Genomic DNA, 18,666 nt, shown 5'->3' with positions numbered 1-18,666 from the left:
CTTTGTTTTGATCCAACACATATAAATCAATAAGATCACAGAAATATGTTTTATGGATTCATTTTCTAAAATTCATCAAACTTAAATACCAAAAAATAATTCAGTAAGAAAATTTTTAAAAATTAGGTTCCATTAAATGAATCATTTAAAACAGTAACATAGTTAATAACATTTCAATCATAAATATCTTTAGAATTTCTACCTTTTTATAATTAAATTTTTTCTGTGTCCTAGGATATGGTCTATTTTTGTAATGGCACCATGGAGTAATGAAAAATATATTTTTTACTATTCCCATTTGAAAAATTTCTAAAGTTTTTTTTTTCAGATATAAATATTCCAACAGTTTTTTCAGCTATTTTTCCTTTTTGTTTATCTTGCTGTTAGAATTACATAGCTCTGAGAAAGGAACATTAAAAATCTTTTATAATTACTATTTCATTATTTGTATCTTTTTTGCAATTCAGAACTCTTGCTAATTTAGATGTTGTTCTGTTTGATGCAGATATATTTTTATACTTGTAGAACTGGTATTTCCATTGTCCCTGGAATATTTAAATGCGATATCCCTGTTTATCTCCATATTATGAATATTTACTTTTGCTTTCCTCATAAAATACAAACTCCCCTTTTTAGTTAAATAACCTTATATAATAACCTGGACCCAATCTATCTTTGTATCTAATGAGCTATTATTCCCTACCTCTAGCTCTCTGCATTCCAGCCAAACTGTCCTCTCCATTCCTCCCTCACTGCAGTACTCATCTCCTTTTTCCTTTTTGCACTGGCTATCTTCCATATGTAGAATGCACTTCCTCCTTGCATCTGCCTCAGTCTCTCTAGTCCTTCACAATGCAGCTCATTCTACACGAAGTCCTTCTTGTTACTCTCAAAGTACACTGTATTTAAATACTTTGTGTATATATGAATATATATGATACGTACAATAATATATGTACTATATATGTTAATAAACTCCATATTTATGCTATACAAATATTTTTGTACCTACTTATCTCTTTGATTAGAATGTAAGCTCATTGGAAATAGGAATTATTTCATTCCTTATACTTTTCTCTCTAAAACCTAGTACAATGCCTGACACATAATGGATACTTAGTAAATACTTACTAATTGTTTATAATACTACAATTACAATTCCTGCTTTTTTTCTGAATCATTTGATTTCTGGTAAATTTTATTCAAGTGTCTCATATGTGCTCTGCATGTATTAATTTTTAGATGATTTTTTATATATAGAAAATTTCTAGATTTTGTTTTCATCAACACCTTGCTGTGTTTATGTTTTATTGTTTAGTCATTTACATTTAACATTCTGATTGTTGGACTTCTTTTTTCTTCCACTTATTTATTTTTTTTTAATTTTCATAGTCTACTCTTCTAAATCAATACTTTGTCCTTGTTACTCCCCTTCTCTTTTCTTTCACCTTTCCCCTCCTACTGCCTATATGGCAAGTTAAATTTCTATACCTCATTATGTTAGTCCCTCCTTGAGCCAAATCTGATGAGAACAAAGTTCAAACAATGCTCATCTCCCTCCCTTCTTTCCCTCTACTGTAATATGTCTTTGTGCCTCTTCATGTGATGTAATTTATCCTTTTCTGCTTCTTCCTTTTCTCTTCTCTCATTACAATTCCTTTTCACCACTTCATTTGGTTTTTCATCATCACATCAAAGCCAACTTAAACCCTTCCCCTCTGTCTTTGTATATCCCTTCTCAATGTCATAATAAAGATACAATTCTCAAGAGTTGTGAGTATCATCTTCCCATATAGGGATATAAACAATTTATCTTTATTGAATAACATGTGCTTTTTTTCCCCTTTCCTGTTTATTTTTTTATTCCTCTCTTGAGTTTTTTATTTGAAGATCAAATTTTCCATTGAGCTCTGGTCTTTTCATCAGGAAAATCTGGAAGTCCCCTATTTCATTGAATGTCCATCTCCTCCCCTGAAAGATTATGCTCAGTTTTGCTGGGCAGTTGAGCCTTGGTTTTAATCCAACTTCCTTTGCCTTAAGGAATATCATATTGTAAGCCCTGAAATCTTTTAATGTAGAAGCTGCAAGGTCCTGCATAATCCTGACAGTGGTTCCACGATATTTTAACTGTTTCTTTCTGGCTGCTTGCAGGATTTTCTCCTTGCCCTGATAATTCTAGAATTTGGCTACAATATTCCTTGACATTTTAAATTTGGGATTTCTTTCAGGAGATGATTAGGGGATTCTTTTGATGATTATTTTACCCTCTGGTTCTAGGACCTCAGGGAAGTTTTCCTCTATGATCTCCTGAAAGATGCTGTCCAGGCTCTTTTTCATCATGGTTTTCAGGTAGACCAATAATTCTTAAGTTATCTCTCCTGGATCTGTTTTCCAAGTCAGTTGTTTTTCCATTGAGGAATTTTACATTTTCTTCTATTTTTTTCATTCTTTTGATTTTTACTGATTCTTGATGTCTCATAGAGTCATTAGCTTCCAATTGTCCAATTCTAATTTTTAATGAATTGTTTTCTTCAGTTAGCTTTTGTACATCCTTTTCCATTTGGCCCATTTCACTTTTTAGGGAATTGTTTTCTTCAGCGTACTTTCCCCCCCTATTTTTTAAAATGAATTGTTCAATTTTTCTTCTACCTCCCTTATCTGAATTTTAAAATCCTTCTTGAGCTCCTCCAAGAAGGCTTTTTGGGCTTTAGACCAGTTTATATTCCCCTCTGAGGTTTCAGATGTGCATATATTGACAATGTTATCCTCCCCTGAATTTGTGTTTTGATCTTCCCTGTCACCAAGATACTTTTCTTCAGTCATTGTTTTTCTTTTTTTTTAAATTTTATTGATTTATTTTGATTTATCAACAATCACTTCCATATGCTTTGGAGTTGAAAATTTTTCTTCCCCTTCCTCCCTCCCACCCTCCCCAAGATGGCGCACAATCTGATATAGGCTTTACATTTACATATCTATTAAACATATTTTCACATTAGTGAAGTTGTAAGTAAAAATTAAAACCAATAGGAGGAACCATCAGAAAGATGAAACAAAACTCAACAGAAGGTAAAAATAAGTGATAGTGATTTGACCTCCATAGTTCTTTCTTTGGATGTGGACAGCATTTTCCATCCTGAGGCCTCTCGGTCATTGTTTTTCTATGTTGCTTCTTTCTCATGTTGTTTGCCTTTTTCCTGGTTTTTAAAGTTGATATCTGTTTCTGGGGCACAAGGGGGGCTATCCCAGGCTTCTTGTGCTGGGACTAGGGGCATGGTTTCTGGTTTGTTGAGGTGGGGCTTGCCACTGGCTTGCTGGGATGCCTCCCTTCCAGGTCCCCTTCAGCCACAGCAAGAGGGATCTTTCCCATTAATCCCCCTAGCTTCATGAACTAAAAGACTGCTATATCTAGCCTTTCAGCTGACTCTACTATTTCAGGATTTTTCTGGAGCAATATTCTCTGCGTTTTTCAAGGTCAGTAAGGGAAGGCAAGAGCAATTTACTGCTTACTCTGCCATCTTGGCTCCTAGAAGTCAAAATAGGTGACTTTCAAATATTCAGTCTGTGGGCTAATAGCTCCAGATGCAGCACTGCCATTGCTGCCACTGCTACAGCTGCTGATTTAGTCACTCCCAAAGCCTGTTCTTGGTTTGCTGGTGCCAGGGCTGTATTGCACGCCCTCCAGCCCTGTGCTGGACTATGCTTCTCTCTCACCCAGTTCAAACATACCCCTCCCACTGACCTTCTAAGTTGTCTGTGGCATCTATGGGCTGAGAAGACTGGAAACTACTACTGCTGCTGGAGATTCAGACCCCTGAAGCCTGCTCCAATTTTACTTAGGCCAAATCTGCTGCTGTGTCCTAGGTGCTAGACACTCCTCTCTGAGGCTGGTGCAACAGAACATTCCTGTCAACCTTCCAGGTTGTCTTGGGCTGGAAATCTGCCTCACTTTGTCTCTTTGTGGGTTCTGCCATTCTAGAAATTGTTCAGAATCACTTTTTAGAGATATTTGAAGAGATCTAGGGGACAGTTCAGGTGAGTCCCCTGCTTTCATTCTGCCATCCACTACAACTCTTTCTTAAAAAGCTGGCCTCCTAATGTATAAATTCTCCTCAGATAAAACCCAGTATAAGAGCCCTGCTTCTTACTACAGACAAGAACATCTGTATCATGTGAAACGCTTTTTTTTTGTAGTAGCATCTTTTCTTTTTTCCATTCTAGGATGAAACCCCTTTTCTACTTACCCTCTGTCAAGTCTATTCCTTTAATTGTTTTTATTGTATTATTCACAAAGCTATCAATCTTGGTGAAAGATGAGAGAGATTACTATTACTTTTCTGTTTACCTGTGTACTGAAGTGGGGTTGAGTGGGGGAGAGAAGGTAAATCTACAATTCTCTTTTATTCCTTGTTTCTCCTTATTTATTCTTGCATCTCTCCACTGTTGTACTTTCCAGAAATGGTATTGATTCACTTACAGAGGATCATCGAATTTAGTCCATGGAGCACACCTTCAGCTCTTTCTCCATGCCATCTCCTAATCCTTTAAGTTTCCCTTAAATCTTTAGCCACTTAGGTCCCTTTCACTCCTTAAAGATTTCTTTGTCATTTTACCCCTCAGATTTATTTTTTAAAAAAGTAATATCTTATAAACATGAGAGAAATTATTTCAGTTGTTTAGCTTTGAAAACTGTGCTCATTTAGCTTTCCTTTTTCTAATGTTTGGATGTTTGTAAATTAAAAATTATGCTCACCTGTGGGATTTTTTAAGCTAGAAATGTTTTGAATGCCTCTCTTTTGTAAATTTCCACTTTTCCCCACTGAAGATCGGTTTAACTTTAATGGATATGCTATTTAGGGTTGTAATTTGAGCACCTCTGAGTTTCATTATTTTCTTTGATTTCGTATAACTATTGAATAATCCTGTGTTAGTTGAATTGGTGTTCCCTCATATTTGAAGGTCTTTCTGCTGGATGCTTGCAAAACTTGTTTGTTATTGAAATTGTGAAAAGTAATCATAGACATCTTGAAATTTCAAATATGGAATTTACTTCTGATATTAATCCATAAATTCAGTTGATTAGTGCTCTGCTGTATAAACATTTTGGGGAGTTATCTTGTAGTATTTCCTACAGTATGGTATTTAAGGTTTTTTTTTTAATTTTTCAACGTGTTCTTCTAGGAGACAGACTCCTTAGGTTGCTTTTATGCATCCTTTCTTTCAAGTCAGCCACTTTGACCTCAATAGAATCGATGTAGTCTTTTAAAATTGTTACTTCTATTCTGTTCAAATTTTCTTCTTCCTTTTGTCCTATATCTATTATTTTACCTCTCAGAATCTCTGCTCCTGCAAAGAAATTATCCATCATCTTCACTATGTTCAAAATCCTTAAATTTGTGTTTTTGAATTCTACTTTGAGAGTTCTGGTTTCTGACCCGATTTCTTCTCTACTTTCTTCTTTTTAAAGGTTTATTTCTATTTTGAACCATTCTAGAGTTTCTTGTTAATAATAGTCCTTGATCTTTTGTAGAATCCAAATTTTTATTTTCTAAAACCAGAGTTTTAGTTCATTTTACTTAATAATAAAATACCTGTTCATAGTGTGCTGATTTCAAGGTTTTATTCATTATTCTTTTTTGTCTCCACAAGCAGAGCCTCTGTTGGTTCATCAGCTTGAGAACTAGGTTTTACAAAGGCTTTTTCTCTCTTAGATTTGGTCTTTCAGACTTTCTCTTTTATCCACAACCACTTACTCCTTGTGTTTCCCTACCTAACTCTCTCGTTCCTTTTCCTGTTACATTTCCAAGGCTGAACATCCTCAGTCACATGTTTTAGAGATCTGGGGGCCCAGCCCAGGTCCCTGTCCTGAGTAACATCCTCATCTTGGTTTTTAAAGGTAGTTGCACTCTATCTTTATGGACTAATTTCATATTAGTCTTCACCATGTTCTCTATGTTATGGTGAAATTTTCTGGCTTTATTTGTTGAATGGTATTAGATTGAATTGGATTGAACTTGAGGTATTAGTGGCACATACAGGTACAATTATTCAGTAGGCATTAGGCAACTAAAGATGTATCAAAGACAAAGCACATAATGTTCATGAATAAATTCATTAAAATTAACTTTAAAATTATTTTCAAATTTTGTCAAGTACTATCTGTAACTTGTGTAATAAATAGGAGAAAATTTGCATTTTTGGCAAAAGTAAAAATAATAGAGAAAGATCAAAGTGAAAAAAATAAATTGAGATTCAAAAATCCATTTTAAGTCAAAATTATATCTTCATAAATTAATGTTAATCCTTTAACAGTAATGTTATGTTCAAAGGTTTAAGTTCTGTGAGCTTGGCTTTGAATAATTATGCTATGTGATATTTCCTCAAATTTATAAAAGATACTGAATTGCTCATCACAGCCTTTGGATGAGTCCTAGCTAGAAAAATTCAAGCTTACTTCTGCTAGCATTTTACAGTTGGAATCCAAAAACCTCATATCATTTATGGTGATGCCAATTTCACAAACGTATATTTACACTGTTAAGAAAGTTTGATACACTACATTACATATCCAAATATGTAATTTAAAACAAATTATTTAATACCTATTTGAATTCCTGAAAAATATATGGCCAAGTTTAAGTACCAAATTATTGCAATACTACTCATTCTGAACAATATCTAATCCTGATATTCTGATCTGATTAGAGATTTTATGTTTCTCTTATCATGAAGTTCTTGAAGTAACTAAAAATTCAATTCAACAAAATTTATTAAGCATCTATTTACATGCAATTCACTGAACTAGTTCTATGAATACAAAACCAAAAATGAAATAGCCTCTATGGTTAAGGAGACTACATTATACTACAGGAAATCAACATGTAAGTAAATACAAAGTATATACAAGTTAGAGTGGGGAATTTCAAGAATCTGGCACAATAACGCATTAGGAACAAATAATGTAATCATAGAAGGCCCAGACATCTAAACTTGACTAATCAACAGATTCTAAGTGTGAGTAATTCCTTAATAAATATGAAAGAATCACAAGGTCTTTGAGTCATCACATGAAAGAAGATGACACAATATAGAAGTATTTTATGGTTGGATGAAAGAATCAAAGGCAACTCTGATGATATGTATAAGATAGCAAAGTAGTTTGGAATCACACATTCCAGCAGCAGGTCAGTAAAATGGGGTTAAAGTTAGTAATGAAGGACTCCAGAGTGGGAACTACCCTTGGCATAGGAGTGAACTACCTTTCCCTCCTCATCCTCTCACTTCATTTACAAGGTAAAGATGATTTTATGAATCACCAGATAGGTGCCATTGAACCCAATTTGAACCTGAATAGAAATAGTTCATCTGTGCACTGAAAGGTTCCATTCAAATCAACAAGCACTGATTAAACATCTAGGATATGCAAGGCACTGTCCTAGGTTCTGGGGAAAAGAAAGTAAAGAAAAGAAAAGAAAAAGAGAAAAGAAAGAAAAAAGAAAATATTTCCTGCCAGAAAGGACCTTTCATTGTATTGGAAGATATACTTCTACAAATAATAGTAAATATAAGATATCTTAAGGAGAAGGAGAGCACCAAAATACAGGGGTAATCAGGAAAAATCACCCGCAGGACATGGCACTTGAGTTTCACTTTGAAGGCAGATGAGTAATCTTTGGGCAAAGGGAGTACACAACAGGCAGGAGGGACCATGTATACAAAGGAAATGAGGCAAGAGACAGAGGACCTACTTCAGAGAAGAGGAGATCTTCAGAAGAAGAGAAGATTCAATATTTTGGAGAAAAGATTTATGCATGTTCTTAAGCTACTTAGAATATGGAGAACGTTACTTCAAGGATTTGTGATTTTACTGGCGTTTGTGATTTTACTTGCATGAGTATTTCGTCTAGTAACACAGACAACATCTCTATGCTTTACTATAGATGAATTAATGAAATAGCACTTAAGCACTTAATTTGTACCAATAATTGTGCTAAGCACTAGGGGTACAAATAAAAGAGCAAAAATATTTTCTGTCCTCAAGGAACTTAATAGGGGAAGACATGACACTGAGGGAACAAGTTGGTCGGAAAGAATGTGTGGCTTAAAATGTTACAGGGATAGTGATAAAGCCCTTTCTAGTGGCATTGGCAAGTACTGATTTGCTTATGTTTGCCAAACTGGAAATAGAGGGAGGGGGAAGGGCCACAGAGGGTACTCATGAGGTGGCAAGGCAACTGTTAATGAGAAGGCTGGGGCTAATGTAAGTTGTGAATAGGGGTTGGCCTGAAACAGAATACCATAAGAAAGACTCAACAATGAGGACAGCAAGAGCCAAACGTGGAAGGTCTGGAGAGGAAACATTAAGTTCTCTAAGCCCACTTTCCGAGTGTCTAATTGGCAAAGAGATGATCAAGGAGGAAAGCGTTATATGGTTTAGGTTTTGTTGGATTTTGATATTGCTAAGGAAGCTATGTGGTGCAATAGACAGAGAGTTGGGCCTGGAGTCAGGAAGACCTGAGTTCAAACATGGCCTCAGACACTTACCAGTTGTATGACCCTAGGAAAATAACTTAACCTCTGTTTTCCTTGGTTTCCTTGGTAGGTAGCACCTACCTCCCAGGGCTGCTGTGAGAATCAAATGAAATAATACTTGTAAAGTGCTTAGCACAGTACCTGGCATTTGGTAGATGTTATATAAATGTTTATTCCCTTCCTTCCTAAGGTTGAAAATATTTCATTAACTAGGGACACATATTTTTATGAACTTCTCTAAACCTCGCTATGCTGGATCTTGGACCAAAGATATATATTACAAGTCTTGTCAAATTGGTAGAACTACCAGTTAGAGCTCATTCTCTGCTGAGGTATTCTTTGAGAATCCAGGGTCACCATCAAACCACAACGAGATACTGCATTGGAACTAATACAGAGTGAAGTACATAGTAGTACTCAAATGATAATAGCATTTATATAGTGTTTTAAGTTTGCAAAAGTGTTTTACATATATTATCTCATTTGATCCTCACTACAGCTCTTTGAGGTATATGCTATTATTATTCCCATTTTACAGATGAGGAAGCTGAGACAAATAGAGGTTAAGTGACTTATCTAGGGTCACAGAGCTAGTAATTGTCTGGGGCAGGATTTTAAGTCAGATCTTCCTGATTCCAAGTCTAGTACTATGCTACCTGGACAGACATTTATATTTTAATATAGGTTTATCTTATTTTATACAATATATTTGTTTCAGAAAAATTAGGGATGAATTTAAATTATCTCCTCAATTATTTTTTTACCCATGCCTTAGGTGGTAGGTATTGTGTTTTATTCACTTTTGCATTACCCTTAGTACCTAGTACAGCGCCTTGTCTAAATGAAATTCTCAATAAATGATTACTGATCAAATTATTGAATGAATGAATTGGCTTCCTATCTCTGGACATCAGTTTCCTCATATGAAAAATGAAGGGGATAGACTGGATGACCTCTCAGTTTCCTTCCATTTATGGATACCATAATCCTTATTAAATGGCAAAGACTTTCCTCACATCTATTAAACACTGATGCTTCATTTATCTGGTGTAAGCAAGGAATATTCTATAATGTCAGTTTAACAGATAATTAAGGCGTTAAAACATTTTAATCGTTTCTATGGAAATTTTACTTGTAATCAAATTCTAAAAGATTTTAATGTGTATTTATTATAAGTTGCTGTTAAGTCATTTCAGTCATGTTTGACTCTTCATGACCTCATTTGGGGTTTTCTTGGCAAAAATACTAGAGTGGTTTGCCATTTCTTCTCCAGTTCATTTTACAGATGAGGAAACTGAGGCAAACAGGGTTAAAAGAATTGCCCAGGGTCACACAGCAGTGTCTTAAAGCCAAATTTGAACTCAGGAAGATGAGTCTTCCTGACTTTAGGCCCAGTACTCCACCCACTGCCCCACCTAGCTGCTACACATTTTATTATATAGAGTATATTAAAGAAGATGAATGATCATTAAACAATTAAGTAGAATCTTATTAAGTAGAGTCTTTTAAATACAATTAAATGTCTTGTGATAGAGGATCATTATGATAAACACCAATTATCTTTCTAAGTGATAATGGACTGAAATCTTTAGATGTTACTGAGTATTTAATATTATTTGCCTCTATATTAACTAGTCTGAAATTTCTGTGACTAGTTTTATAGCTTTTCAATTTTTTTCCTCATTATATGGGTATCGGCTGTTACTTCTTATGACTCTTACCTAGATAATCTGCTATTTCCACTCCATTTTGAGAAAACAAAAAGCCTGTCATATTAGTTGGTGGCCAGATCCAGAATACCAGGGACATGGAGACCAGTCATATCTAGAGCTGGCAAGTAGGGATATTGCCAACAGCAGAAAACACAAAACAGTCAAGGACTGCTGGTAGTTAGCATAAAGGGGGTTTAGAGTGGTAAAACGGAAGACAGATAGAATATGGCATTAGTGGGACTACCTGCCAAAAATAAAGAGAACAAGCCTGGGAGGCAGTTGGCATAATGGATTTCAAGAAGCAACCAGTGAGAAACCACAATAAGAACACTGACACTGAAGGCTGTATAGTAATAATAATAATAATGATCAAATTTGGCCCTAAAGAAGAGAGGGGAAAATATACCTCCCTTCTTTCATAGCAGAGAGAGGGGACTACTAGGATAGAACAATGTATATTTTGCCAGACTTGGCTGATATTGCAGTTAGTTTTGCTAAACTATTTTTTTCTTTTTTATTCTTTGTTAAAAGAGATTGGATCTCAAGCGCTTCCTTTTCTGCTTTACATTTCTTTATCTGAGAAAAGGTGACTGAAATGAACGTTTCCAGACTTAGTGACTGCCTTGTGAGCTGGAAAAGTCCAGAGCCACTGGGAGGTCTATGTGTTGGCTGCAAGAGATGTTTACTTTAGCTATATTCTTCTCAAAGGAGATGTCCACTGACACCAGGATGAGCCATGGTGTTTGCCAGAATATACTGATCTTTAGTGAGTTGTGTGAACAATACAGATCTAAGGTGAAAGTGAAATAATTGATGGTCCTACAAAGTGGTTCATGCTTTATTTATTAACCACCCAGATGAATATAATTGGAATGAAGGATTACTGGGTTCCTGTTTAAGAATGCATCAATAAACAATTATGAGAAATTTTTTTTTGGTGGTAGAGAAAATACGTAGCTATTCTATATATTTTATCTACCATTTTGTACATTAAGTAACTTTTCTAGAGTTTCTAGATGAGACTCTTAATCTCTTTGGGGAAAACCCCATACACAAGTCAAACCTAAACTTTGTTTAAGGAAGTTTTCCTGGAATAACTCTAAGTGGGGGCATAAGGCACAAACCAGAGAGTATAAGAAAAACCTGCTTTCACCCAAATTAAGAAGCACATAATATAGAGGCTCAAATTTTGCACTAAAGAAAAAATATTGCTTCATTTATGAAATGTCTCAAAACTAATGTATTGATTTTTCAGTATAATTATTAGAAAAAAACACAAGTTACTATTGTGGCCTTGCTAAACAATTGCAGTTTCAATCAAGACATAATTGAGGTAAACATTGTTTAGGTAAGTATTTTTATTCTCATTTTTCTTTGAAATAAAAGAATTTTTAAAATAATGCCAAGCACAAGCTTCTTGTAGGCAATTGTGCAGTGTAGTGGATAGAATACAGAACTTGGGAATCAGGAAGGCCTAAGTTCAAATCTGGCCTCAGACACTTAGGTGAATGATTCTTGGCAAGTCACTTAACCTCTATTTGCCTTAATTTCCTCATCTGTAAACATGACGGCAACGATAGTACCTATCTCTTATTGTGAGGTTATTGTGATGATCAAAGGAGATAATGTTTGTAAAGTGCTTTGTAAACCTTAAAGTCCTATATAATTGCTAGCTATTATTATTATTACTTTAGCAGAACTTAAAAATATTGCAAAGTATTCAATTTGCTCAACATGAAAGTATATTACAGTAAAAAGAAATTTAATTCTCTTTCATAATTACTTCATAAATTACAAATTAGGAATCTCCTAAGGGAGAAAAGGTTAATAGTTTATACTATCTCTGAGATTTACAATTATGACTTTTTATACAAAAGTTCTAGACAATGAATTCACTTGAATAGCTTACCTTTTCCAGTGTTAACTCTGTTTCAGCTGCATGTGTCATTTTCAATTCTAACTTCATCTTTTCTGAGTCTGCTTTCAATTTGTTCACAATAATCTCATGGTCTCTAGCTGTTCGTTGCTTTTCCTCCTCCCGAAGAAGTCCAAGCTCTACGAGCTGCTGTTTCCGTTGAGAGTTTACTTGAATCAACTCTTCTCTCAATTTGTGAACTTGAGTCTCCATTTCAGAGATAATCTATTTTTTTTAAAGGGAGGGACTCTTATTAGAAATAGCATTCCTGAAAAAAGTCTTTCTTAAGAATTATGAAGATAAATGGAAATGATGTCTCATTCTCCTTCTTTCCTCCTTCCACCTATACCTCTTAGCAATATATGCTAAGTCTTAAGGAAATCTCCCAATTATTCACATTACTGCACTAAGAACCTGAATTTATTTCTTCTATTTTGGATGGCACCCTGCCAAAACTTCCTGAAGGAATTAGCAGGGTGATCACGAGATTAGGCATGATCTTTTTTCAACAGACATTGAATAAATTAAAATTTCTTCACATAAGAACCAGGGCAAGATGGTAAATAGTAATAACACAAACTTGAAATATCAAGAATTGGATTAATTTAGGGGATTAGGAACCACAGAATAAAATCATAAAAAGTCTTTACTTTCATCATCATAACTATAACAAAGAATACATGATTTAATTTAGAATTAAAATCCTCTATTTTATTATTTTGTATCTTACAGAATCCAATCATTTCCACATGAAATTTCTGAACTATAAGCACTTCTACTTGAATCTACTAGATTAGAATTGACAAGCACAATAGGGCATCTTGTCTCAAACAAACAGAAGAAATCTACTGATTTGCTGTACAAGGATAGTGGAGTAATCCATTTCATGCCTGCCTCTGCAGATAATGTAGCCTTGCAATTGGTGCCACTGTTGTGCTAAAATGATTTGAAACTGATGACTCTGCCTTTCATTTTCTAGTGAGATGGCCTCACATATGTGCTTAATATTATTTCTGTTCATTTGTGTCTCTGTTCTAGACATTCAGGGATGGACATTTCCACAAAAATAAAGTGTAGCAAAACAGTCCCTTCTGCTCCTCTTGTTGTAACATGATGATTTATCTGATTCTAAATTCAAGTATAAAGTATATCATTACAGCATGGCAAATGGAGAGAAAAGGTTGATCAATTTCAAGCAAAGGTCTACTATTAATATTGTTAAATCAGCAGATGATTTTACAGATGGGTACAAATCTGATATGATATTAAGGTGATACTGATTATGGCTAATTAAATTAAGAAGCACATAATATAGAGGCTCAAATTTTACACTAAAGAAAAAATATTGCTTCATTTATGAAATGTCTCAAAACTAATGTATTGATTTTTCAGTATAATTATTAGAAAAAAACACAAGTTACTATTGTGGCCTTGCTAAACAATTGCAGTTTCAATCAAGACATAATTGAGGTAAACATTTTTAGGTAAGTATTTTTATTCTCATTTTTCTTTGAAATAAAAGAATTTTTAAAATAATTTTTCTTTAAAATATCTCAAATACTTTAAAATATTTTTAACTTTAAACAGTATTTTATTTTTTCAATTACATGGAAGGCAAATTTTTAACATTCATTATTTTATAAAATTTGAGTTTCAAATTTTTCTCCCTCCCTCTCTCCCCCTCCTTCCTCCCTAAAAGGATAGGCAATTTGATATAGATTATATATGTGCAATCATGTAAAATGTATTTCCATATTAGTAGTGTTCTTACATGGTGAATTTAACCAAATGAGCCTTTTCAAATAGAAAGCAAAATTTGGCACCCAATCACCAAATTGAAGTAAAATTAAAAATTAAAGAGATAAAGTTAAGTTAAAGAGATGAAAACTGAAAACTGATTTTAAGAGCTACCAATCTGCATTTATAGGAGAATTTCCTCATGAGATCTACTTATTATTGAAATTGCAGGTTAATCAATTAATCAACCAATGAATAAGCATTAAATGCCTACTATGTTTTAGGCACTGCGGTAGGTACTGGTGATATAAAGACATAAGTGAAATAGTCTCTACTCTCAAGAGTCTAGGAGACGATGAGCTTTGTCATCATTATTATTATTACACATCAATAATAATTTCCTAACTAATATTAGTTCTATGGCTTCTTCAATCTCTTGTCCTGTCTCTCTACTAATCACTCCGTCATTTAGAAGTAAATTACCACGAGCTTTCTTCTCTTATTATTTTATCTCTATCCTCATCGACATTGGCTAACCTCTGTCTGAGCAGTGGCAAAGAACAGCTGATGGCTCAGGTTGTGTACAGTACAAAAATAGTTACATGAATTGAACATTAAATATGATACTATGAAAAAATTAGAAGAGGAACAAATCATAAACCAGATCATAAGCTTTGGGTAGAAGATGAATTCTTAGCCAAAATATAGGGGCAGTTACAAAAGACAAAATAGTTAATTTTGATTTTAAAAAACTGAAAACCTTTTGCATAACAAGATTAATGCATCTAAGATGAGAAGGGGAGAAGTCAACTAGGGAAAAAGATCTTTGCATCAGATATATCTTAAAAGTGATTAGAAACTGAGATGTAAAAACTAACAAACTATATATGAGATCAATATTAATTCCCCAACAGAAAAGTGGTCAAAAGATATGAACAATTTTCAAATGAAGAATTACAAATACTTAATAATATGAAAAAATGCTCAAAATTGTTCATATGAAAAATGCACATCAAAACAACTGTGAGGTTTCACCCAGAAAATTGACAAAGATGACAAAATATTGGAATAGTCACTGTTATAGTAGTTGTGGAAAAATAGGCAGACTAACATACTGTTGATAGAACCATGAAATTAGTACAACCATTATAGAAAGCACTTTGGAGTTATATAGATAAAGTAGCTCAAAGACCCATTTATCCAGAGATTCTCCTGGTAGGCATATACTCCAAGTAGGTCACTGACAAAAAGAAAGACTCCCTCCCTGCATGTCAGTCAAGTCGACAGGCATTTATTAATTACTGAGAGGTGAGACAGCTGAGTGGTGGATGGACTGGAATAGGGAGGACTTGTGGCAGGGAAACCAACCAGAAGGCTACTGTAATAGTCCAGACATGAGGAATGATAGCCTATACCAAGTTGGTGGCAGTGTAAAGAGGACAGAAAGAGGCATACACAGAAGACGTTACGAAGGGAGAAACAACCAAACTTGCAACGAATTGGACATGGGGGATGACAACTAGATTTTGAGCCTAGGAGATTGAAAGGATGATAGTATCCTCAACAGTAAGACAAAAGTTAGAAAGTAGATTTGGAGGGAAGAATGAGTTTAGTGTTGGATATGTTGAGTTTAAGATGTCTAGAGTACATCCAGTTAGAAATGGGCAATTGGAGATGCAATGCCAGTGGGCAAGACTGGAAGTCAGGAGACAAGAAACATTAGGTTTGGATAAGTAGATATCAGCACAGAGACAATAATTATATCTGTGAGAGCTGATGAGATTACCAGGTGAAACAGAATAGAAGTAGAAAACAAGCGGGCCCATGATAGAGACTTGGGGATCAACCAACAAAATATTTATAGCAGTACTTTTTTTTGGTAGCAAAGAATTATAAACAAGATAGATTCTTATCAATTGGGAAATGGTTAAACAAATTGCAATATGTGAATATAATGGAATATTACTGTGCATTAAGAAATGACAAATGTGATGAATATAGAAAAGCATGGAAAAACATACATGACCAAACACAAAAAAGTAGGCAATACTAGGAAAATTATTAACAATGACTACTATTTCCAACATAAATGGAAATAACAATAATCTAAACAATTTAAAGTGAAATATTACAAAATTATTAAGAACAAGCTTGAATCCAAAGAAGAGATATGAGAAGACACATCTCTGCACTACTTCGCAAAGTGTGGGGTGCACAGGTGTGGAACACTGCATATATTGTTAGATTTTTTTCATTGTATTGATTGGTTTTACAAATTTTGTCTTCTTCCTCTTTTATTTTTAAAGAAAGTCTTTGTTATAAGAGGTAACTTTCTGGGAGGTAGAAGGAGAAGGGACACATGGGAAAATTTTGGCAATATAAAAACAAAGGAGATAAAAATAATATTTTTTTAAAAGATCACCTATAAAGTAAGGATATCCATTAGGATCACTATTAATTAACATACTGCTAGAAATGCTAGTTTGTTAGATTTAAATAGGTACTTCTTTAATGCACAGTGATATTACAGATCATAGTCTATTGGCTTATCACTTCTCCCTCTACCTTCCCTAAAATAATCATATTCTTCATCTGTACCATGACCTCCAATCCTTTGACCCCTCAGGTCTCTACCAAGCCATCTGCACTGGCAACTCTTTCCTCTTCTCCCCATATTGATTCCTTGGTGAACCAATTCAATTCTACATTGTCCTCATTTTCTGAACCCCTAGCTCCCTCATTTTATCACCAATTACACTCAGCCAAGCCTTAGCCTTGGATCACTCTCACCATTTGTAAATTTCTTTGCTTCCTATACATGTGCTGCTGAATGAAGGTAGAGAAATTCTTGCAACTGTTCTGACTAGGTCTACTAGAAATTTATATTACATAACATCAACATCACTGTTGCTAAACAATCCTACTTTACCTCTCTTATCAACTCACTTCTCTACTCTCCACAGTAGCTCTTCCAAACTTTTTAATTCCATCTTAAAATTCCCACTCTCCTCAACTCTTTAACTTGAGAACCTTGCCTCATATTTTAGAAAAAAAATTGATATCATTCACTGCCAACTCCCTCTTCCTCATCTTCTTTCATTCAGGTGCCTTCTCCTTCACTCCTGTCTCATATAGTAAAGTGGCTTTATAAACCTTACCAAAGTTAACCCCTCTATTTGCCCAAGCAGTCTCATTCCATCTCATCTCCTCTAACAAGCTGTCCCCTCTGTCTTCTCTCTCTCTCTCTCTCTCTCTCTTTCTCTGCCTATTTCCTACTGCCTAAAACATGCATTTAACTGTTCCTGAAAATCAAAAACAAAATCTCACTTAATCCTTCCATCCCCACTGTCATCAATCCTATATTTCTTATTTCTTTTGAAGCTGCTGTTGTTGTTGTTCTTTGTTGTTGAAGAGGACCATGACATCAGGGTGGTGATGCCACGACATGCAAGTGAATTGGATTTAAGTGAGGGAGGGCTGTGCAAAGTGACCAGACTCGTTTTCTCCTCTGGAGCCACCTGGGTTCAGCAGCGAGATATAGATAAGGACTGGTGATAGCCCTGGATGCAGTGGGAGACTTTGGCCTTTTTAAACTAAAGTCTTTTCCAGGTCTCAGTTTGACTGAGGCAATGCCCATTCAGTGATTAAGGTTAAGTAAGAAATGAGGCAGAGAATGGCCTCTTTACCTAGTATAAAAAATTAATCTGTGAGGGGAAGATCCTCAGGGTTTCTGGCCAAAACAGAAATAATTGTTATTTACCTAGAAGCTAAACTCCTGGAAAGACTGTCCACAAATAGGTGCCTCCACTTTCTTCTTTTCTTGACCCTTTATAATTTGGCTTCTGACCTTACCATTCCAGTGAAACTGCTCTCTTGAAATTATGAATGATCTCTTAGTTGGCAAATCAAATGGCCTTTTCTCAATTCTCATTTCCCTTGACCTCTCTACAGCATCTGACATTGTTGATCACCCTCTCCTCCTTCAGCCTCTCTTCTCTCTAGGTTTTTTGGGACACTACTCTATCCTAGTTCTCCTCCTATGTATCTGACTGCTCCTTTGCTGGATCCTCCTCCAGATCATGTCCTCTAACCTACAGGTGTTCTTTAGGGTTCTCTCTTGGGCTCTCTTCTCTTCTCCCTTTATACTATTTCTATTGGTGATCTCATCAGCTCCTGTGTATTTCCCCAATCTCTCCATTGCTCTCTAATCTTGCAATTCCAGTCATGACAATTTCCTTTTAAGTACTGGTCTTCTTGCTTAGATTCTTTGTATACCTACCTTTCCAAGTTTTGGTGACTCCAAGTCCTATGTAAGTGACAAGCTGCCCTGGTTCTGCCCATTACCTGGCAACTCCTGCTCTGCTGTTGCCCACAGTCTAGACATCCATTAACATGCCACTTGAGCTTATCCTCAAAGTATCAGCTGAACAATTTAAGAAGCAGTACTAGCAGTAATCCAGTAGCTACTCTATTTTGAGTTCCTAAAAGATACCAGCAATAAAATAAATGTGTTGGCAAGCTAGAAACAGAAAAAACACGTTGCCATGGATATGGAATCATATCTCTACAACCTTCATTTTTTCTTAACAATTCTAGATTTAAGAAGTAACCAATAAGAGAGTAAGATATACAACTTATAACTGTATCAAATTGTCAATTGTAAGGTAGAAACTACATATTATTTTTCTAGTAGCATTTCTTAACACTATTTTACTTGTGTAAATATATTTTATTTTTTTTAAAGTAAGTTAATTTGAATAGGTTACATAC

At 34.8% G+C, this 18,666-nt stretch overlaps 1 protein-coding gene across 1 annotated transcript in view; it reads right to left on the bottom strand.

Moving 5' to 3' along the window:
• Nucleotides 1-18,666, bottom strand: part of CEP112 (centrosomal protein 112) — a 460,933-nt gene that overhangs the window by 173,717 nt on the left and 268,550 nt on the right. Inside the window, 1 exon segment of the mRNA XM_021000956.2 lies at nucleotides 12,154-12,384. Within this exon segment, the coding sequence (XP_020856615.1) occupies nucleotides 12,154-12,384 (231 nt within the window).

This window comes from Phascolarctos cinereus, unplaced genomic scaffold (genome assembly GCF_003287225.1).
Source record: "Phascolarctos cinereus isolate Bilbo 61053 unplaced genomic scaffold, phaCin_HiC Scaffold_5;HRSCAF=322, whole genome shotgun sequence".
NCBI classification, from domain to species: Eukaryota; Metazoa; Chordata; class Mammalia; order Diprotodontia; family Phascolarctidae; genus Phascolarctos; species Phascolarctos cinereus.
This window is presented reverse-complemented; position numbering and strand designations above follow the sequence as displayed.